The sequence below is a fragment of the Hesperophylax consimilis genome, chromosome 18 (assembly GCF_061612785.1).
Source record: "Hesperophylax consimilis isolate HC1 chromosome 18, BYU_Hcon_1.0, whole genome shotgun sequence".
NCBI classification, from domain to species: domain Eukaryota; kingdom Metazoa; phylum Arthropoda; class Insecta; order Trichoptera; family Limnephilidae; genus Hesperophylax; species Hesperophylax consimilis.
Window position 1 is genome coordinate 649,109 of NC_142853.1, and position 23,787 is coordinate 672,895.

At 37.2% G+C, this 23,787-nt stretch overlaps 1 protein-coding gene across 4 annotated transcripts in view; it reads right to left on the reverse strand.

The window, feature by feature from the left end:
* Positions 1-23,307, reverse strand: part of LOC149415214 (glycogen synthase kinase-3 beta-like) — a 102,535-nt gene extending 79,228 nt beyond the window's left edge. Inside the window, exon 1 of one of the 4 annotated variants that reach the window (XM_089642355.1) lies at positions 22,902-23,307. In XM_089642355.1, the coding sequence (XP_089498481.1) occupies positions 22,902-22,986 (85 nt within the window). In that variant the 5' untranslated portion in view covers positions 22,987-23,307. Of the gene's footprint in view, positions 1-12,291; positions 12,582-22,899 lie in introns of those variants that run through there. The other 3 variants (XM_089642354.1, XM_089642353.1, XM_089642352.1) reach the window with 3 other exon arrangements.
* Positions 23,308-23,787: the final 480 nt, after the last annotated feature.

The window sequence follows — 23,787 nt, forward strand, 5'->3', positions numbered from 1 at the left end:
TATATCGGATTCGCAGCGGAGTGAGTATTACATTAGATTCTTTCCGCTGATGGTTGACGGTGGCGGTGGTTGGTGGCACTCACCTCCAAAGTAATGTTTCTACGTGAGTACAATGGGATGAATTAGTTCTTACTGCATAATTACACAGGGACAATAAGTCATAACGTGACGCATTAGCTGCCTACCAATGCCACATACAAGTTGTGTGGACTTATGTACATTTCAATACGATTAACTTTTACCACACGCGATAAACATTTTACTTTCTGCAAGTACCACCTCTGTATACTAACATACAGCCTGCACACCACTTGCATTATCTCAATCGGACCAAGTCACGTAGGTATATGCATTTCAACTTGCTCATTAATAAATCAATATTGGCTTGATTCTACTGCCTGCTTTACACTCTCTTCTGATGCCTGCTGTACACTCTCGGCAAAACTACCCGAGGAAGCCCGACAACGAAAGTGAAGTTTTGTGCCAGAGATAAAGGGCGCGAGTTCCCTCTCCTCGCGAAAAGCCTTGCTAAATGTATAGCCGAGAGTAAGTTGTAGAGCAGACATGAAAGATTACTAACTTTATGACCACAAAACGGAGAAAAGAATACCGCAACTCAAAAGAAGAAGAAAATGGTTGGAAAGGGAGATATGTAAATACGAATGTTAGAGGGAGCGCGCTAAATTATAAAACTATAATAATTAAGCGAAAATTGTGAAAATATTTAATAAAGCACAACTCGTTTAAAACAGAGCATTTTTTTTAGTTAGTCAATTTATTTTTTATTATTATTTATTTTTTAATGTTCTCCCATAATAAGCAATTGCTTGTGTGTATGGGATGAGGTATTATTTGTTTAGTTTTTTAGATTTCTTTTTATTGTTTTGTTTTAGTTAAGTTTTCAGTATATTTTTTTAATTGTGTTTTGAATTCTTTGAATCTATCATTAAGTGATCTTATATTTTCTGGCAATTTATTGAAGTATTTGTAGTTTTGTTGACCCAAAGTTTTTTTACAAATCGGAATTGGTAACATGTATTTTTGTCTGAGATTTGCTGTGTTTTTGAATGGTACGGTTATATTTAGGATATCCTCTTTGTAAACTTGTAAGGTTGAGTGATACAGGAATAGAGTATTTAATTTTCTGACTTTAAATTCTTTGAATATGAGTTCAGATGAATATAAAAATGATTTCTTTAACTAATATTATTTTAATTATTAGTTTTTGCGCAATGTAAAGAAAGATGTTGTGTGTGAGTTTTTTAGGCGCCCCCCCCCCCCCCCCCCATCTTATTATACCATATTGGATTATGGATTGACAGAATGCGAAGTACGTCATTCTCAGTAGTTCTTTATTTAGAATATGTCTCAAGCAGTTAAAAATATAGGTTAATTTTCGTAATCTGTTTTTGAGAATGGATATGCGGTATCCATATTAGACATTGGTCAATAATGATATTTGGTTGAAGTTTTGATTTCAATATTAGTACATAGTAAGTTACAGTGGTGTTGTTGAGTGTTTGGTGCAGACTGAATCATGTTTATTTCATGCGGCGTATTTGGTTTTTTTTTTATGAAAAATGGTACGTAGTGCGTTTTTTTAGAGTTTAACGTTAGTAGGTTATTGTCAAACCATGTTTTCAATTCATTGATGTCTGTGTTACCCTTTTTGTTCAGTTCTAACCATGTGTTTGCTTTTAGAAGAAGCACTGTGTCATCTGCATATGAGACAATTTCCCCGTATTTAGTAGAGATGTGCAAAATGGGTATCCAAAACCATTTGAAATGCAAAATGGAAATGGGTCAAAACTTTTCCATTTGAAAATGCAAAATGCAAAATGGTTTTTAGAAAAGCATTTCAAATGCAAAATGCAAAATACCTATTTTCAAAATGCATTGAAAATGCAAAATGGTTTCTCAGGTTTAAAATAATTATTGAAATTGTAAACAACTTTGTCATTTAATAATGGACATCAATGTAGAACAACTTGTGGAATAACAAATCATACATACTGATATGTACTGTGTAAAAAACAATTAAATTTGGGTGGAATATAATAGAATCTATTATTAACTAAATATTGTCATTTTTAATGTTTTTTTTCCTAGGGCCATCATCATTTATGTAGTAACTCTCTAGTGAGGGGACATCCACAAGTGAACAATAAAGAAATACCGGACAGTGAGACAATCAGACAATATAAAATGTTGTTTTCTAGTGCGCACCCATTATTTGACCATAGATTGTCACAGAAAACTCCAAGCAGGCGCACTAGAAAACCCACAGATAATATAATACAACTTTGAGAAAACCAATATATATTCTATATTATGTAGGTATTATGTAGCCTTAGCCATTATTAGATTTTCGAAGTATGACCTTCTCAAAAACATCATCACTCATCTTTCTTCTATGAAGTCTCATGATTATACCTCCATTTGAAAAGAGACATTCAACTTGTGCTGAACTCGGAAGACAAGTATTGCATTTGATGAACATGTGCTTAACAGTAGGGTAGTCATGAAACATTTCAAAATCGGTTCTTTTGTCTTGAAGGTATTGCAAGGCTTCTAAATCTGGAGTTCCTGCTGTTGCTGCGGAAGAATCAGATAAATCTTCATTATCTTCGAAAAAAATAAGATTCATCTTGTACTATTAGTTCCACTTTGTGGATTTATACATAACAGTTTTGGTACTTTCTTTTAATTTCCTTATTTGTAGTAAAAACACTGAACGGACTCTGTCCTTCTGTTCTTTAGGTGTGTAGGTACTTCATTTAAAAAATGGATGCGACACTGTAGCACGAATTTTAGGTACTCGTAGTAGCGACCATGCTTCCTTTTAAAACCTTTGAACAAGTTGAGTAAGTGGCCGAAACATTTCCATTCTCAATGCTGCCAATGATGGTAACATCTTTGTAGCAAATACTTCATATTTGTGGTAATGTATTGATATCTCTCAAAAAAAAATATTTGTTTAAAATGCAGTTCGTACATATATTTATATAATGAAATAAGATAAGCAATGCCATTCAAATTATCCATCCAAATCCATCTTCACTTGTATATTCTTAAACTACTGAATATACTAACATAGCATTCTACAATTCTAGCATAATATATTGGTTTTCTTTAGGAAGCGTGCATAGGTAGATAGTTCGACATGAGATATAATAATAATAATTACAGTACTTACATGATTTTAAATTCAAAAACACCACGATCACAGATTATGAAACCATTGAAAACGTAAAAAAAATTGCGCGGGACTAATGTTAAAAAAATAAAAAATGCTATCTAAAATTTAATATTACAGCGTCATGGCCCCGTGTTCACTATTTGAATCTGTGTTTTTTAATGGCATCACTTAATTGCCAGTGCTCCTACCAGGTAGCAACTTGGCAGACGTAAATTATCTCTCATAGCGAGGTTGAGGACCGACTGATATACTGGGCCTATGATGAAAAGATGAATGGAGATAACAGGAAGAATGTTGCAAAAAAGCATTTAAAATGGAAAATGCACTGAGAAAAGCATTTAAAATGCAAAATGCAAAATGGTTTTTAGAAAAGCATTTAAAATGCAAAATGGAAAATACCCATTTTGCATTTTGCATTTCCATTTGAAATGGATTTATTTGAAATAAAGCACATCTCTGGTTCTAACCATGTGTTTGCTTTTAGAAGAAGCACTGTGTCATCTGCATATGAGACAATTTCCCCGTATTTAGCAACTTCAAATATATCATTTACATATAATATGAACAATAGTGGTCCTAAAACTTTGCCTTGTGGTATCGAGAAGTTATTACTTTCGGAATCACTTAGTTCATTTAATAATTTTACTTGTTGTGGTCTATTTTCCAAAAAGCTTATAATCCAGGCTAGTACCATTCCATTTATTCCAATTGATTTTTTTATTTTATTAAGTTTGTCTCTGATAAACTTTCAAATGCTTTTTTAAGGTCAATAAATATTACAATGCATTTTTCATTTGAGTCTAGAGCGGTATATACAGGGTGTATCGGCACTAACCCGACAAACTTTAACCAGCTATTCCTTACAACATTTGGAGTAAAAAATGTTACGGGCACTTTGCTGTCCGGTAGCATTTTTTTTTCAATTAAAAACAAAAATATTAAAAATTTCCACACTACATCACTGTCATTGGCATTGCTTTTCGTGTTAAACAGCTGTTATAAGCAAGTATGTCGAAAAGCGTCTTCGCTCTTTCGCACACACTAAATAATAATAGTTAAAAATGAGACGAATGGTGCCGTGCCATTTCGTTGTGATTATAAAAGTGCGCCAATATAGGTACACACGTGCATTATTCAACGGAATTCGAATAAAATATGGCCAGATGGGTTTTCAAACTTTGACAAAGGATAAAACAGTGGTGACTTGTGGTGAAAATATGAATAATTAATTTTTTATTAAAAAAAAACGTTACCGGACAGCAAAGTGCACATAAGATTTTTTACTCCAAATATGCTAAGGAATAGCTGGTTAAAGTTTGTCGGGTACGTGCCGATACACCCTGTATACATATAATTTGTTATTTTTGCAATAGCATCGTGGGTGCTGGTGTTTTTTTTGAAACCATACTGTTTAGGATTTCTAATGTGATGTTGTTCTAGGAAGGACCAGATTTGATTTTTTACAATTTTTTCGAATATTTTTGATAAAAGGGATATAGGGCGGTAATTTTGTGAGTCGTTTGAGCAGTCTGCTTTATGTCTCGACAAATGCCTTAAGTTGTATTTAAAGATGCACTGTGATTTTTTTCATTCCTATAACATGTTAAATAACGGAACAAAAGGTGTTTTTAAAAATTTTCCGAGCATACATTGCGACTTTTTTCTATCGAGGGATTTATTTTTTTACATTATATATTTATATAATTTTATTATTGCCCTTTTGGCTCTACAAATGTATATTTATTATTTTAGTACTAACAACGTACATTTATTAGGAACTTAGAACTTAAAACTTTAAATGTTCAAGAGAAATATGTTATAAATCGGTAGAAATTCTGAATGCAGGGGCTTCACGTCGTTCGATTTTTTGCAAGGGTGGCTGAATGTTGAAACTCATAACATAACTCAGCGTACACCCCTAGCTTCGTGCCACATTCATACACACTCTCTTCTGTTATTCCGACTGTTGACATGACATGACATGACCCGACTCAAGTATTTGATTCATGTCTTCCTTGGCTGACTTGTATACGGGTGAGAACTGAGAACTGCCACTGGTTGAATGAAAAGAAAACCTCCGTGTGTTTGCATAATATTTAATTCAAGGCAGAAGAAGGTACGACTGTAAATTACGTAATTGCCTGGTGGATATTTCTCGGTTCTTTTTCTTACCTACCGTATGAGAAATCTAAATGGATCAATACAATACAGTTAGTGTAGGATTTAGTGATCGGTAAATTCCCGGGAATTTGTTTTTGGGAAATATTACGGGAACTTTCATATAAATGGTGAAATCCCCATGAGGTTCCCTACAACAAATTTTAGAACATGCTGAGGACAGAACTGTTCAGAATTTTAGGAAAATACCGAAGATGTAAGCCGTAAAATGTGGGTATTTGCGGCCGGCCGATAAGCATATAATGTCAAGGTACATACAATGAATGGCACAGCACTCGAAGCAGTACTGGAGAACTGCCATTCGAATTATGAATTGTTTACCTTTTCTTATACCATCTTTAAACAGCCTCAATAATATTAAAAATATGTTTATATTCTTTGATTTTTTTTGCATTATTTCAAAAACTGTGTGCTTAGCCAAACAACACTTGCTACTTTACTAACCTTACATGCTCTATTTTTTATTTCGCACTTTAGATCAACATCAAATTAGTTTTTCTATGACTGGACTTGCTCTACTCAAAGAGCTGGAACTGAACGATTATCTTGTATTGTTCTTCATCCCATCAAAGAGGTGGACTAGACCCCGTCCCTGCATCAACCCAAAGCAGTCGCTGCATAACCCATCTGCGCCTCCCCCGTAGCCGACCGACTGCGGGAGACATGTGCTCTTCCGCCCTGCCTCTGGTAGCACAATGCTCACTGTTATTCCAAGGGTTTTCGAGTATTTCCCATCACTCCTAATAGTATTCGAGGGCCTATCGGGAAGCTGGCTAAGGGGGTGCGGAAGCTCAGTCTTGCTTGCGATAGGTCCGACCGCTCCGCTCATTCTTGGTGGGACTGTCAAAGGATTGCAAAAGAGCTGCTTTGGTCAAGTCACATAATCTCATATAAATATTTCTTATAATTCTTGTAAATCTTTCTTCTTAAAACATTTTAATTTCAGCAGCGTCAATTGCCGGAGATGAGACGTAACACAGTTCAATAACTAACATGTAAGCACTCGCATACTGCTTGATAACATTGTACGCAGGGACATCGGAGGGTATAGGTCATTTTAATAATTAATGTAGCTTCCTTATAAATACAAAAAAGTAGTCCTGATGTGTGCGGTGAAGGACGAAACCACATGTTTTCTAATAACGCTGTTATGGAGATCTTGGCCCCTTCAATGTACTGAATTGTGTCTTGTGTGACGTCACAAGACACGATTGTTTACGTTTTATATTTATATATATTGTATGCGCACACTTTGAAAGCTCATAACTCATCATTCATTTTTGGAGATATCGAAAACCTAATTTTACCTTCGTTATTAACTTTTTAAATATAATACATTTCCATCAAAAAAAGAAAGCTCATTCAGAATATCTTTCTCAATAAAAACAATAATTCCGACTTTGGGGAATTTATATTAGGTCGGGAAATATTCCCGGGTGCTCATCAGTATGTGGGATGTAGGTCACGTCAGTTGGTTCGGGCCGGTGATGAAATGAACTTTTCATAGTTTGTTGTAAGATCATAATGCTCTAGTGTGCATTATTAAGATCCGCCGCAGCCAATAAAAGTGACACACCGCCTTGGCTCCCTGCCAGCTGCCAACCCGCCTCCCAGTAGTCCCAGTCGAGCATCTCCGCCATCCTGCTCTGCCCTGCTCTGCTCTCCTGCTACCGATATCCGGGAAAACGAAGAACAAGCTCGTCTAGTAGACTTGTTGACAGGCGTTGAGACTTAAGTCATGCTTGTTTTCTAATGAGGAACTGTTCAAAACATCAAATAGGCCTTTTCATATTGGAGTTTACCTTATGGTACGTATACATTTGTGGACCTGAACGCGAACCGACCGACGAATTACGGGAAATGAACGAAGCAACTTCAAGCGGCGTTTCGCGCCCTTTGCGGTTGCTTTGTTCCTTTCCCATAAGTTGAGGTTCAGTTCGGCAGTTCGGCTCGCGTATGTATACGTAGCATAAAAAAAACACTCATAGGGCGGTTGTTAAGAAAACTAAGTAAACTAAGGTTTTCAACTGAATTTTCTTGGCGGCTGTTTTATTTTACAAAATACCACTTGTAACTAACTATCACGAAAGTTCTTCACATGTTTGGGTAGATAATGGAACGCAAAAAAACTCTGTATTGGCATGAACAGCTTCAGTTCATTTATACAACCTATCACACGGTTCCATGACAAATCAGAACATGTCATGAAAAAGATGAAAATAAACTAGATTAAAAACGTACGCTTTTTTAGCAAAATGTTGTTTTGTAAAATATATTTTAGTATGCTAGGAGCATTTTACAAAAAATAAAAAAACTTTAATACTTTTGATAAAAGCATAAAATCTATGCAAATGCGGAGAGATAGTGTGCGGATTTGTGGGCACACTACTACTAGGGATTAAACCAGACATACTAATAATAACATGTCAGTTTAGTGTCATTTAACTTCAAGTGCGCTTAACTATAACATAATATGAAGGAGAAAACCAGTGGCGCTATTTTACCAAATACAGTAATATAGTGCGTGTGACGAGTGAATTGTCGTGCTTCCAAAACTAATATATATATAGGCTTGTAACACATATAAACTTTTACTCATTGGAAGTTTTAAAATTAAAATGAAGAAAAGAAAATAATATCCAGGTAGATTAGTGGCACTTACAATTTAGGTTCTTCTAGGTACATTTATTTATACACTAGCTGTACCCCGCCACACACTGTGGCTTAGACTGTCTGTGCAGACAGAAAAACAATAGCGCGTGTTGCTTTCACGTCCAACAGACGGCGCTGTTTTTCAAAGAAGCTTGTTTTTATCTCTCACTACATTACATTGACTTGATATCTCATTCCGGTGCATAGATATTGCATTAAGTATTCCTTAGGCGTCCCCGACTTCTATCATCCACACCCCTATCTAAACACTATTGTTTTTATGGGTTGATTTTTTTTACTATTGTTCTCGAGTCTTTTCTTTTTTATTTAAGTAAATTAAATAAACACATTTAAAATATTAATGCTACAAATAACGCATACAATATATAAATTTGAAAGAGGCGGGGTTTAATTAAATATTATAATTATAACATAACGGTGGCATAAACGGGAGTATCATGTCGTACGAACACCGTGCTAGATAATTAGTTATACTACATAACTAATGATGTATCTCGCATCACCGTAATAAATGAAATAGTACTAAATAGCAATCGTCTCTTCACTGAAGTGCGCACAGTTATATAATGCGGAGATAGATAGAGGAATGCGACACGACAGTCCCGTCGTTACAAAGATACCGCGCCAACCAATAACAACACGAATTAAGATTATTATTAATTCATTTGCGATGACAGCAAAGCGAACAAATAAATTATCTATTAAAATAATACGCAATAATGCGATTTGGTTGTAAAGAAGAGCAATGGACCGATTAACGGATCATTAAAGTGTCAGCTACACTACTCGCTTCGACGCTTCAACGAAGTCCTCGACGAAGTTAGCCGAAGTTCGAAGTGCGTGCCCACACACTCGTGCAACTTCGCGAGTAACGCTTCGAGTCCTTTGACTCGGGCGCATTTACCGACAACAATCGGAAGTCGGGCGAAGCGAAGTGAAGTTCGTGCCCACACTATCGTGTTCGGTCAACTTCGACCAAGTAAGTTTTTAGATTCTCACGGCCAAAAGCATTTTTGTTGTTTGTTTTTGGGGTGTTATGCCGTGTTGCGCTAACTCCTTCTTTAGCCGACGTTTCGGACAGCGTTGCAGTGTCCATCATCAGGATCTTCCGGATCTGCCCTGATGATGGACATTGCAACGCTGTCCGAAACGTCGGCTAAAGAAGGAGTTAGCGCAACACGGCATAACACGGCATAACACGGCATAACACGGCATAACACGGCATAACACCCCAAAAACAAACAAAAAAACAAAAAAAAAATAAAAAAAACTTCGATCAACTTCGCGAGTAGTGTAGCTGGGCTTTAAGAGTGAATGTTGAATGAAGAACATGTTGAATGATCGGGAAGTCCAGGAGAGCAAATAGGTCGCGGTGAACGTCTGCAGGAGTTGAGGGGAGGGTCAAGTCGTTCGTCAACTCATTCAAGCGCTCCTACTCGTGAAGATTCATCAAAGGGAAAATATTCTAAGATGGACTTATATTGACTGTGTCGCGGCTCGGGCGATATCAAAGGACGTCGGATCCGCTTTATGTTGCAGGGACTCGGTACATCGTTAGCAGGAAGTTCTGCATTCACTTGAGTATGGTGACCCCTCAGCTCAGCCTCAGCTCTGAGCGATTACCAAGAATAATACTTGCACCCAACGCCTTAGCTAAGCAAACTATCACCCAGTGAGGCCCACATTATCAAATGTTAAACAAACAGTACTTACGACCATTTAGACATTTTATTTCGTCTATTGTGCGCGGTGAACTTGTCGGGTGAATTTTCTTCACGGTGAATTGTGGGCGGTGTACGTTCCAGAGACCATTCCTTGCGGGAAAGGAATGCCTGTGACGCGTTTAGAAGCCATAACACAAATATTATAGTTTTATTTGTTAAACAGTTTTAATTTTTAATGCAGCTTGAAAATGAATTCATCGGCTCGGCTATTTGATTTTGTAAATCAAGAAAGACAAATTCTTATTATTACAAACCTTTTTTAGAACGCGTAATGAACTTTTAGGTTTGTTAATTTGCTGTCGGGAAGTTAGGATGTGTATTTAGCCACAGACAATGATGTTATATGGGATTAAATATTGACTGAAATGCACGACAGAAACCATCATTATTTAGTGGCTACTAACGTCATCGAACATTCATAACCCTCTGTTTACTTCAGATAAGGCAATCAGCAACAATGAACGCCTCCAAACAACAAACATTAAGTGATTATTATTACACTTTTGATTAATTTCTCCTTGAGAATTCAAGATAAATCTACACAAACATGTCCCGAACCTATTGCCCAGTTATACAGCAATTATTATTATTAAATCGCGTGACCACATTACAAAGTAATATCACTGATAGCTCCGTTGTCATGTACGTCTCTGTCACAAACAACCAATGCAACAGAAAGAGAAGTTACAACCAGTGGCGGCCGGTGGTCAAAATATATGGGGGTTCACCGGATTACAACATTAAGTCATAAAATAAATTAAATAAAGGTACATACCTATTTATAAAGAAGTTCTATTCTCTGCTCCTTTTGTTTAGCGAAGACCTCTATCAATGCAACACTGATAGTGCGTTCAGTCTGTCCTGGCTCAACGTGTTTAAAAAGATTTTATTCTTTTTAACGTTGAGAAACATCTTTAGCTTTCAACTGAGGTCATTCCAAAGGTCATGAATGGTGCACAAAAGTTTTAGTAATTTCACAGTCTCGGGAAAGTCTTCTAATAAACAAGTACTATAAAAAATTTGTAAAATTGATAAAGGGCCGTTAGCTTTTGAAAAATCGTCGCGGGCGTAAATTCTACAGAGTTCACTTTTTCTGAACTTTATTTAGGAAGTCATACGTTTTAAACGTAACATTGAAATCATGTTCTGGGAAATTTGACCTGTATCGATTTTTATTAAATAGCTCATTATGGTGTTTAACTTAGGCACGGTAGCCAGAATCCAATTGCATTCTGATGTCAACTTTTCCTAAAACCTTTAAGCTCAAAACTTTTTGTAAATGTAAATGACAAGAATTATGTTTTTTGATTTTTTCAGAAAGGTGAGTTACATCAGTAACACCGCTGATTGTCCAAACTGAATCAACATCGTAAATTAAACACGTAAAACAAAATAAACTATTCAATTGATCACATGCACAGAGCTACGAAGCTTTGTTATACATTGTTTTGTTAAATGATCGAGTAAACTTCTTCGATCCAGATTTTCACTCTTGTTTTATTATCAGTTCAGATTTTAGGTGGACAGGCATTTTTTATTATCACTTTGTTTTCAAAACTCGACCTATTGTTCTTAATGTATTCCACATTCAAACTCATTCTTAATTTATACTTTGAACAAACACAAAAGTAATCATAAATTAGTATAACCTGCAATTGATAACCCTATTAATAATTGATATACAAGATCGATATAACCTGCAATTAAACTTTAAAACTTTCGCAGAGTAAGAACATTTTTTAATTCAACAGACCGTGCCCGGCAACGGCGAGTACTGACTAAACTGATAATAAGTAATCTGACCATCACTCATCTCTTAATGACAAATTTTATCTTAAATGCTTGTATCCAAGAAGCGAAACATTCGCTGAAAATAGCAGATGGTAAATTGAAACCACGATATCGACAATAACATTAAACATACGCGTTTTAGTTTAACTTTCTACTGAATAAACCGTTCCTTCTGATGTGGTGGTAAAACTCCGAACGCCGTTCTTGATATGGTATTATTTGCAAAGAATAGTATGTAATGGTATGGACCCACGCTTTCGACTGTTCCACAGAATATGCGACAAAGCGGTTAAATTTTGGATCGCAATCGAAAACGAACTGCTACGAACATAGGCACAAGTCAAAGTCGGTCTGCAAGTTAAGCGCGCTTAATAAGTAGGTACCTTTTGAATGAGATATTATAACCGAACCGAGTTTCGTATTGTGATTAGTCATGTCGGAAATCTTCTGGTTGTTCGGCGCTCGGGAGCACATATTAGCTGGCCGCCACTGGTTACAACGAAGCTCTTAGAGGCAGAAACATAATACAAATCGAAGTGGGGACTAAGCAGTCAATCACAATAATTGCGCAGCAGTATGTAGGTAAGTAAATACACGGTGAAATTGTGTAGAGTGCATTGACCCACTAAAATGACGATAAAAACGTTAGTCAAGATGACCGACTCGACACAGGGCACATAGTACAAAGCCGAAAGTTGAATGTGTCACGAGTGTCAAGTTCCAACTCACGGGTGTTGTTCCGAGTGCTCCAAATGCTCCGAGTAAACAGGAAGCCGGAGATGACCTCGGCGACCTTGCGCAGGGTCAGCAGGTACGTGTCGTACTGCAGCAGGCGGTGGTCTGGGCACACCAGCGCGTGCAGCACCAAGCGTAGGGAGACCTCGGCCAGAGGGAACAGCGCGCACACCATCCCCCACCCGCCAGAGATTAACCAGACTCCGAACACACACTCGCCTGCGTTCAGTCAACAAAGGAACGCCGCACTGCACCGGCGACCGTGCGAGGTGCAATGTGCACTAACGCAGCGTGCATTATTACTTGTTTATCGCGCAGAACTGCGAAAAAACATTTCTAAATAAAGAATAACGCGGCTTTGTGCAAGTACTGTATACATATTGCAATGATTATAGTGCGGGCAAATGCGCGATGTTCAGCATCCACCAGTCAAGCATTGCAGTGCTTGCGCGCTGAGCATCATAACATATTGGCGTCATATGCTATTATTATTTATGCTTGCCTCATAAATACCATAAAGCAAAGTCAGTCGAATCACGGTTAGCTTTATTCGGGAAACTTGATCTGCGAAACCGGTAAGCGTTCAAGACAATATATTACAACTTCCTACAATTCGCCGAAAGTTGGATAAATAAAGTTATAAAAAGCGCGATACGATCCACCGAGTGCATAAAGGAAAACGTCCGACCTGCCGGAGGGAAACAGGTTTTTCAAGTTCCGAGCTGCAAATATACATAGCTACTAGCCTGCTGAGGTGCTATAGTGCTATGGAGCAGTGGGGGTCGTGTCGTCTGTAGAACATAAATATATTATGTGGAGTGGTAGATGACCAGCATGCAACTAACGGACCAGGAAACAGTCCCAGAAGCTCATTACGGTTCCCACAATAATGGTTTACATAATCATTTATTCATTCATTCGACACAAATTTACTTCATAGTATGTGAAGACGGGGTAATGATTATAATCACACTTGTACAGAGTAGGAAAGTATAATTACCGATAACAGTAGTTTTTAGTCCTACAGCTGAGAGCTCTCTCACCACTCTCAGTACATAACAGACAGATTACAACGTAGCTTTCGCCGGTATTCCTTTACTCCTATTTAAATACAAACTTTCCTGTGTCACAACTTTACACAGCGGGTGTTTTAGCGGTTGTACAGATCTCAAATCTTGTCAAACGCATTCGGCATTCGAATAATAAAAACATGGGTACCCTTGACCGTGCCGGCCACTGCATTCTGTTATCTTTAGATGGCCCCAAGGCCCCGGGCGCAGATCAAGGAGAGATTCGCAAGACAACACAACGGGACTCGTACATACTACATCACATACAGAATACAGACATGGCGCCACCGGGACTACATCAAGTTAGCATACATCCAGCCAGCCAACCGGCCAACCAGCTAGCCAACTCAGGCAGGTGAAAGACGAAACGTGATCACGCGGATAGATACCAATTATTCAATATTATCTGTATGTCTTCACTCTGCACGCTATATGGCCCGGAATTGTACTCGTATCAGTCACTTAAGTTTGGAAGACATGAGATGCAATTGCGATATAATTGTGCAATCTTTGAAGAAAGAACTCCCAAATTAATTAACCATCTGTTTTGAAGATGCATTTTTATATATTTCAAAGACTATGTTTTGTGTAAATGCACGGCTTTAGTTGATCAACACTAAAGTTCTGTTAGTTTCAATTTACGAACGAATTCAGTAGAAATGAGATGTTTGCTCGCTATAGCGTCTCTCCCACGAGCGACAGGAGACAGCTGTTCCCAGTGCGGCGGATAGGGCAATAACCGGTTCCAGAAATGTACCAGAGGCATGTACTGTGTAGCTCTAGCTATTGGGTACCTTCTGAAGCCCTTTCACCTGCCAAACAACACAGCAGGAGGAAGGCCCTAGCTAAATCTCTCCAATCCAACTCAACCTACCCACGCAACGATCGACGCGGAACGCTTTGTGAACGTTTGATACGCGTAAAATACCTTAATTGGCAGCTCCAATTATTTTTGCACCGATATGATTGCCAGGTAATATAAGACCATTCAAGAAAATAGATGTTTTATTCCTTTTCAGGGAATTTGCTGTTAACACGTGTTCCATTCGGTTAGCGACGAATAGGGAATTTAAATGATTTTCTAGCAATAACTTTAACAGTGATTACTTCGCTGAATCAATATTACTTTAATTAAGGTACTTTATTTTCAAGTTCGTGTTTTCATTCTGTCAAATGAGGTTGTCTTGGAAACAGCGTATGAAAATAAAAAGGGAAGATATAGAAATAGGCAAAGGGGCGTTAAGGGCGGGTACGATAGCAGGTCGGTTTGATCGATATTATATTTAAGAGGAAGCTACAAGCCAAAAATGTGCATATTCTTAGTATACCTTATATCGTAGGTAATAGGCATTAAAATCGATTGACAAACGGACTCTAGAAACGTTCGGAAAAAAACTTTTAAAAACTGTTTTTTATTCATTTTGTAAATAATTTTATAAGAAAGCAAAAAAGTTAATCAAGTGAAACTGTCACAGATAATCTTAGCTATAATGCTGTATTTTTAAAAGTTGTTTCCTTCATGCGTTCATACATTTCTATTGAAAATAAATAAATTTTTAGTAGTTTGCATTTATATTTTTTACTGTGTAATTTATTTTTTTATTTGTATTCTACTCAAGCGAAGCGATAGGAAAGCCTTCAATTTATCTAAAGCATATTTTTTGGTATTCATAATGTACACCAATTCGTTGTAAAGATGAATCAAAATAGTGCTTTGGCATTTCCCTTTGCAATAAAATCCAAATAAATGGAATATTTCTGAAGGTGACGCGAAATACGCGCTCTCATATTTTATTAATAGAAATTTTTTTTTAGACTTTTCAAGTTTTGTACGAAAACATAAAAAGGCTTACTTTACGTTTTTTGTAACTAAAATTACAGATAACGAAAAAATATTTTAAAAAAACACTTATTCTATTAGGTATTACAAACGTAATAGTCACATCGCTTTTTCGTCGTTTCATATAAAAATTAACAAGTTGTTTCAAATTGCGGTCGGCACCTTTGGTTTCGTAAAGGTTCACATATTAATTCTTCTGTGGTTAATTTCTAGATCTGAATATAAATCATGGTGTTTTCTCTTTCTAACACCGTTTAGATCATATTTCTCACCACTAGAGTAAGAGAGACCACATGAGTTAACAAATTAACCTGAAGGGTTTATAACCTCCGCAACGCGTAGAATTGTTTTAATTAGCTTTTTGATTTCCTCGGTTTTTAAAGGAATGACTTTTAGTTATTTCACGTAATATCGAACAAAAAATAGGTTAATTTCGTTCTTAATTTTGCAACTGTCGATGGGAAAAAGTGTCCTGGGTGTGAAAAGTTTCTTGACACTTTTTTCCGCAATGTAAATTATTGGCCCGCTAAATCTATTATTGACTGTTATTGACTATTTTTGACCGACAAACACACGTGAAAGAAATAAAAGGTACTTTCCAGGAGCCGAGATTTCTAAAAAAATACAATTTTTAGGGGACCATGCCGCGTTAATCTACGTTTTCCCCAGAAGGATTAACGTTTTCCTCGGGTCAAGTTAACACTTAACATGACCTGAGACATAATAATCAGTACAATAAAGTGCAGTTAAATGGAAGGTGTAAGGAATGTTAGTTGTTTAGTTACCAGTTCCCAGCACGGTAGGCTCCAAAGATATTAGAAGAACGAGATATGCTATGTTGGCCGCCGGACCGTAGGCGGAGTACTACCTAATTAGGGTACTTTGAACGGTATCGGGACGTGTACGCACAGAAATCTGTTCCATGTATTAGTGCGGATACCTTAGCGTAAGCGAAGGTGTGCAGTAGTATTGGTGAACAAAACCGGCGACACTGGGCAAAACAATTCCACACAGTATGAACTGCTCATAGCACATCTCGTTCTTCTAATATCTTTGGTAGGCTCCAACCAACACCAACCCTGGTACAGATTCTACTGTTGAGATGAAGTGAAAGAGGTAAGATGTAGTATTCTTCATGTTAGTATTACTTCATTTGGAAGTATACTTATGGAACTATAAGTATGCCGGGATTACCGGGTGGTGAGGATTGTCTAGGTCTTGGCGGCAGATGTGTCTGCACACCTGCTTACCGTGTGGCGAACCGGATTTGGAGAAACTGCTTCTTACTTCTACTGCTCTTACTTCTCCAGCAGGACTCTCACCTTGCACCGCAGTGGGAAGGATGAATTCAAACGTCCGTCACTCCTGGACACACTCCTCATCCCTCAACACAGCATCCCTAAATTGGGAAGGTACGACAATAATTTTTGGTACGTAAAATTGAATGTTGGAACTACCCGCTTTTAAAGCAGGCATCGCCGCCAACGTGAAATTATTTGGAATTTATATACGATTTTTTCAGCTCGCAACGTTATTTCTGTATCAAAAGCGATGAGCTAAATAAATAATATATCTTTATTTATCAAAAAATAGCACAAAAGATAATATTAAAAATCTTTGAAATCTACCTCAGGGTAATAAAACAATTATAATAATATACTAGAGCAAACCCATGAAAAATCACGGGATAGTCTGCATTATTGACATACCAGTTCCAATTTTTAAACAGCAATCACAACATGGGAAGGAATAATATAGGTATAAGTTGCATTCTAACAAAAATTAAAGTTATGTTTTTCTTCTATTATTTTGCTTTATAATTTTCCTCTTGTTATTTTTTAGCACGCTTGCAAAACCTTACTTAAAAAAACAATCAACACAAATAACCATGTACAATGTGACCTTAGAACGGGGTACCCCAGTAAAGTCACATTCTTTTTAACAGTTGTAAAAAATTATAAAAATATATACATAATATATTTAATACATATACTAAATATATTTAATACGTATACATATTTAAAAGAATTATCTGTTAAAATATCATAGTATAGGTAGGTGCTTTACCATTTGTCTGAATTCTTTACAATTTTCAATCTTTATCACAAAAAAGGTCACCGCTTTAAAATAAAGGGCAAGCAAACACTACAATAGGCATTCCGAGAGTGTATTTTGATAAATTATTAAATTCCATAAAGCTTCTATGACATACCAGCAGGGCCGAATACAACAATTATTTATACATAAATGCCACCTTCTTTCTCCACCGTTTCTACTTCCAACCACTTTTCCATCCATCTAAAATTAAAAGCAAGTCGACTCACTTGGGAGTTGGTTGGTTGCTAAGCCTGTTTAGGGTAGCCGTTCAAATAAAGCACTCTGTGTGTTCGGTGTCGATGTGCGGCCGAATGCGGTAGCGGGGATGAAAGAAGGGAAGTTTAGTGTGTAACTAGGTACAAGCGTGGAAGTGTGCCAGTGGGCCGAGCGCCCGCCAGGGGTGTGCGTACTGCATTAGTGTGTGTAGTGCCCGTGACGTCACCCGCAGCCACAGCGATTAGAGGATTGGGCGGAATCTGCTTTCTGGGCTATGGTCTTCATTCAAACATTCGATTGGAAGGTGATCTGCTACCAATGAGCATCATTTATACGCTTAATTCGCAAAACTTCAGGGGGTGCTTATTAGTTTGTTACTACCTAGTACCTACCTTCCGGTTGGAACCAGTGAGAATCCAGCAATACGGCATCCCTAATATTGGGATGTGGTGCGGGGAGGGGAAGAATATGGGGACGAAGAAGGTGGGAGAAGTACCTGGCTATTCAGATACAGTCACCAAATACTACTAAAACCATTTCAACACAAAAAAAATCTATTCTAAAAGGTGGTCTTTCAACAGGGCGATACTCTACGATTTCATAATTATCGTACACTGTATTTATATTATTTTTAATTAATGAATTATAAATTGAGAAACAACACAAATTAATTTAATAAAATAAAATTGCGACGGGATTTGAACCCAAGACCTTCGGATTTGTAGTCGAGAGCCTTACCCCTCGGTTACGGAGATCGTCGAAATACGATCGATGTGCTTAACGTTTGTAAATGATAATTCTGGTTAAAACAATAAATTATATACAATTTTTGGCACGATTGAGTGAATCAGATACTTCTCGAGTCGGGCCGTGTAGAGAGTCAGAATAATAGAAGAGTATGTATGAGACGATATATGAATGTAAATGAGGCAAGGAGTGTGTGCAAGACCTAGTTGTTTGGCGGTCCCTCCTCTCTGCCTATCCCTACGGTGAAACGTCGTGATGGTTAGTTAGTTAGTTTTATGAAAAACATTGATTATATTCATAAATTTCCTTGAAAAATTAATCACCCCCTGAATTTTTTCGGAGTAAGCGTGAATCATAGTGTAAATTGCACATAAAATGAATCTGCAATATTTGAGTTGATGATTTGATTGATTTGGGTGAAGACTAATTATTAGTATTACTACCACCATTCGTCTTCTGCTGTCTCTGCCACTTTCTTCCGCTGTCTATCACCATCTCGCGGTCTCCACAGTAATTTTCCTGTTTTTCTTGATACTGTTTATCAGGCAACACTACTTTCTAGTACTACTTTTCCATAATTCGAGTGACGTCCACATTTATTTTCGAAAACGAGCTCCAGGCACTTGCCGTACATAACAAGTTGGACAGTCACTGGAGTCTGCCGATGTATAAATATTTGACAAGGGTGACCCCAAAGTTGTCCGCTTTGTCGTGTCCCCGAATTTGTTCGCCAACATTAAACAAGGGAGGATATTGTATCATTTAAAATAGTCCCCTCGGGGTAGGGATAACCTCACCTGTGCATGTGCAGGATTGTACACAACGGGGATGATAAATCGTCTTTGTTCGGCTGACCGGGATGACAGATTAGAGAGATAAGCAAGTGAATGGAAAAAATAAATAGGGGAGGCCACAAGAAGACATGAAACGATCAAGTGAAGAAATTAAATTTGTGTAAATATTAAATGTAGCAAGGAGTGTCCCAATACATCATTTTATGGTGGTCCAACTCTCTGCGGAGAAATGACGCTGCGTGAAATTTTCTTTATGCTTCTACTTCTGTTTGTGATCTGTTCTAACGGTCACGTAAATTTTAAAGTCACGAAGCGGCTTTTCACCTATTTTTATAGTTTTTTAGAGTTTCGTAGTTTTCTACTACTAAACTAAACAAAGTTCCGCATTTTGGTGGCCAAACGGTTAGCAATAGTTAGTTATAGGGATGGCGGGATTTGAATCGAGGTTACAGCATTTCTTTATGACTGGATTTTTGGCAGGAGAAATTCCGCAGCATCTTCTGCACATAAATCCAAAATGTTGGCACTATTAAACTAGTAGAATACGTACCTATTCCGAGTTTTCCAACAAAGACATTTGGGCGACCACACGTCTGCGTTCTATTCGCACTTTGTATATCCCATGTTGCTCGAGTAATGGCGAGTGTCAGTGTTGCCAGATGCATGATTATTTGGGTCATTTATACTTTCATGTTTTTTCGTAAAAACCACGTAATTTTGAGTGAGATACGATTTTTTAGCACGGGTCGCGTGAGGGAAATCCCGAATTGAGGAATGTATTTCTTAAACATTATTACAGGTTAACAAAGTCCATAAAATTGTCAACAAATAATATGAATACATTAAAAAAATAAAATTAATATTAAAGTAACTTTAATTAGGTACCTATTAATAGTGTGTTAAATCTATATGCCACAAAAGGCAGCACACTTACCGTGTTACTAAAACTACTACTTTCATTTCGATGGAGCAATAAAATAGTTCGATTTTACGGATTTGTGAAAGCAAATTCAAGTCGCCAATTAATGTTTTATTGATTGTAGAACAAACGATAGAAATTATTACAAAAAATCATCGTTTATTCGAGAATAAATTCTTGCCGTAAACTTATTAATATTGCACGTATTGTATCCAAGTGTGAAATGGTGACAGGCGTTCATGAATTTCATTTCAATATCATCACATCACTCGAGGAACATAATATTATATTGTGTCCACTCATTTCCACACAAATTTGGCTAGTGGGGAAATCTATCGGAATGGAGATTCAAGATAAAATTTATAAGTAATACTATTAAAACTAATTGGTCGTTTATATTTTGAAAGAATGATCTATTAAATGTTCGCAGAAAGTAAACACCTCGTGTTGTGACATTATAAATAACATAACTAGCAGTAATTTTGGTTAAAATTAATATTTGATTTCGTTAACATACAGCGGTAGGTAGGTACCTACCGTAATCCTAAGATAAGAAAGAGAAGAAATCCTAATCATTTCTGATGAATTCGTTTAAAGTTTTAAGTGCCCACATATACAGGTGTATCGGCACGTACCCGACAAACTTTAACCAGCTTTTCCTTAGCACATTTGGAGTAAAAAATGTTATGGGCACTTTGCTGTCCGGTAACATTTTTTTCAATTAGAACAAAAAATTATAAAAAAATCCACACTCCGTCACTGTCATTGGCATTGTTTCTCGTGTTCAACAGCTGTTATTAGCAAGTGTGTCAAAAAGCGTCTTCGCTCTTTCATACACACTAAATAATAATAGTTAAAAATGAGACGAATAGTGCCATGCCATTTCGTTGTGATTGTAAAAGCGCGCCTATGTAGGTACGTACGTATATTATTCCACGAAACTCGAATAAAATATTGCCAGATGGGTTTCAAACTGTGACAAAGGATAAAACAGTGGTGACATGTGGTGAAAATATGAATGATAATTTTTTTATTAAAAAAAATGTTACCGGACAGCAAAGTGCCCATAACATTTTTTACTCCAAATTTGGGGTAAAATTCGGTTTAGGGGAGTCACTCGAATAACCGAAATTGAACTTGATTTAGACTAATTTAGGGCTGGGGAATCCGAATCTGTAAGAATTAGGTGGGGGTCGGCACTATTAACTGAGTTATAGGGTCTTGAAATTTCGTACGCGATACATAGAAACCATGTTCCCCAGCCCTAAATTAGTCTAAATCAAGTTCAATTTCGGTTATTCGAGTGACTCCCCTAAACCGAATTTATTCCCAAATGTGCTAAGGAATAGCTGGTTAAAGTTTGTCGGGTACGTGCCGATACACCCTGTATAACCTATGAGCTATGAGCTAAAATAGCTAAGGAAAGTATAAAGTAGTTGGAACGTCAAATAAGTAACTCACCCCGCTTGCCCCCGATACAGCTAAACGTCCGTAATTTGCTAGACAAAGACATTATACTCCGACAATACATGTAAATTATATTATTATCAAATAAAATATGTCAGAAAATAAATTCGATATCAAATAAACTGACCCAAATTTAAACGATTTGAAAACAGAAGCCATCACAATAGGAAAATAATAATGTCAAATACAAGTAGGAACCGTCGTTGAGGCATCTCGCCAATTAAATATTTATTGGACACAGAAAATAAAGTATAATTTATCACTACTGTTAAAAAAATACATCTAAAGCGACAGGAGAAATACATTACTCGGCTGACTCAAACATAGTATTTTCAGAATTACAGAATTATCAGGAATCAATTTGAAAAGATTAGGTTAGGTTCAATAGTTCAGAGTTATGATTATTCTAAATGGTTAGATATTCTGTTTTTGGTCAGAAGAGATCAGAAGCAGTAATATAAAACCCAATCTATAATCGTTTTTATCGTGACTTATATTTTAATGATTGGACACAAATTTGCGTCGAGATCGATAGCAGTCCAAACACGGGCACCGTTGTCAACTATTAAAGTGGAAATTTCTTTGAAAAGCCTTTGAAATAAAATTATTCATCAATTTAATATTAAACTACGTAACTTTGTTTCAATATCTATCTGAATAATGTCGAATACAGAATAATATTCTGATGTATGGATGATAGTGGCACGTGAAAGCATTTCTAAATTATATGTATTATTATGAGAACCGAATTATTTTAATTGCTCGATATATTAAAGATATTATATCCTCCTGCGTAACCCTCAATGCGAACATGTCACTTTGAATAGAAAAGACATTACGAATTATTCACCTGTCATAATTTAAGTTGACTGTTAGGTTTTGGGTAATGATAATGGTCGTGGAGAATAGTATCAGGGCACATAGAGTGAAAAAGCTCACGCTCCTCGAGAGTTGGGAGCTCGGGTCCCTCCAGCATCCCGCTAGCCTAGCTCTGCCTACTCGGTGTTGGATGTTTCTTGATATATGAAAAATCGGGAGGTGCCAGAAGCCCGCTCCAGTGGGTTTAACCGAGATGGCGTCGATCGAAGACATTTTATCGTGTCATGCGTACAGAATAAAACGAATCCAATTCATTTTCTTTGAAGTTCATGACGATCTTTTGGCAAAGTATGATTTTTAAAGAAGTAAGGTTACTCGAAATCCCGAGGTATCTGCGATAAAAAGTGAATCGATAATTCGATAATCCACTTCAGATAAGCGGAATAAAAGTAGTCCAGAAAACGGTTCGCACCTTTATCGAGCGAGGATGTGATAATTAATAAGGCGGAATCGTCGAAAAGACTTCTTTGTAGAGTTGTGGCACCCCGCGGCCATGTTTAAAGAGCCGATATACGTCACAGCCATAGAAATCACGATGGCCGACAAAAAGGAAGGTAAAGCAAAATACTTACTACTGATTTTCAGGCCACCCAGAGGAGGATTTGGCGGCTGTTTGCTGCCTTCGGCGAACGACGTAGTCCTGGGACGTCCACTCATTCTTGTCGTTGTATAATTAAAACCCAAACGTTCACAAAACTCATAGATCTTTCACATTTCTTGTTACCACCCTTGCACTTGCACTAAACTTCCGCACTATAACGAGCTAAAATTCGCTATTTCCACAGTGAAATGGTGAGTAAAATACGCTTAAGACTAAAAAAACGAACAACACAATACGTATAAACGTTTCTGAGCCTCTATACACCCATTTCTAACATTTTATCAGCATTTTACATCATTATTCACAGAACGACAGAGAACCCCACGAACAATTTTTTAGATGCTTCAGACATTGACCCATTCGGCAATATTCGGTACTCATTCTCTCAGCCGAACTAATCCGAAGTTGACGTCACGTGGACATTTTCAACGAACAGCGGCCGTCAGAGCCATCTCGTGACTGCGTTGCGCACTGCTACTTGACGTAACCCTACCGCTTGGCAACACTCGGCGGATATAGAGCAGCATAGACATTTTACTCATTGGCGCATTTTATAAATCCGAATTTCAATACAGCTCGGCCCTATTTTTCACTATTACCGAGAGAAATATCATCGTTCTAAAAATAATTCTAAACCAAACCAAGCCGGGCGAACTTGACAACCTTCCGCCCCGTCTCTGGTGACCCGGGGCTTACTTAGTCTTCGGATAATTTCATTCTTCAAGGCACAACAAGGACACTAGCTAAAGGGCCTGGACGTCGAGACTCGTTAACGGCCAGGCCGATCGCCATGCACATTCTCATTGGGACTGCCGGGTGACCATTGAAATGCACTTTTCTTTTATCTCATTCAACCA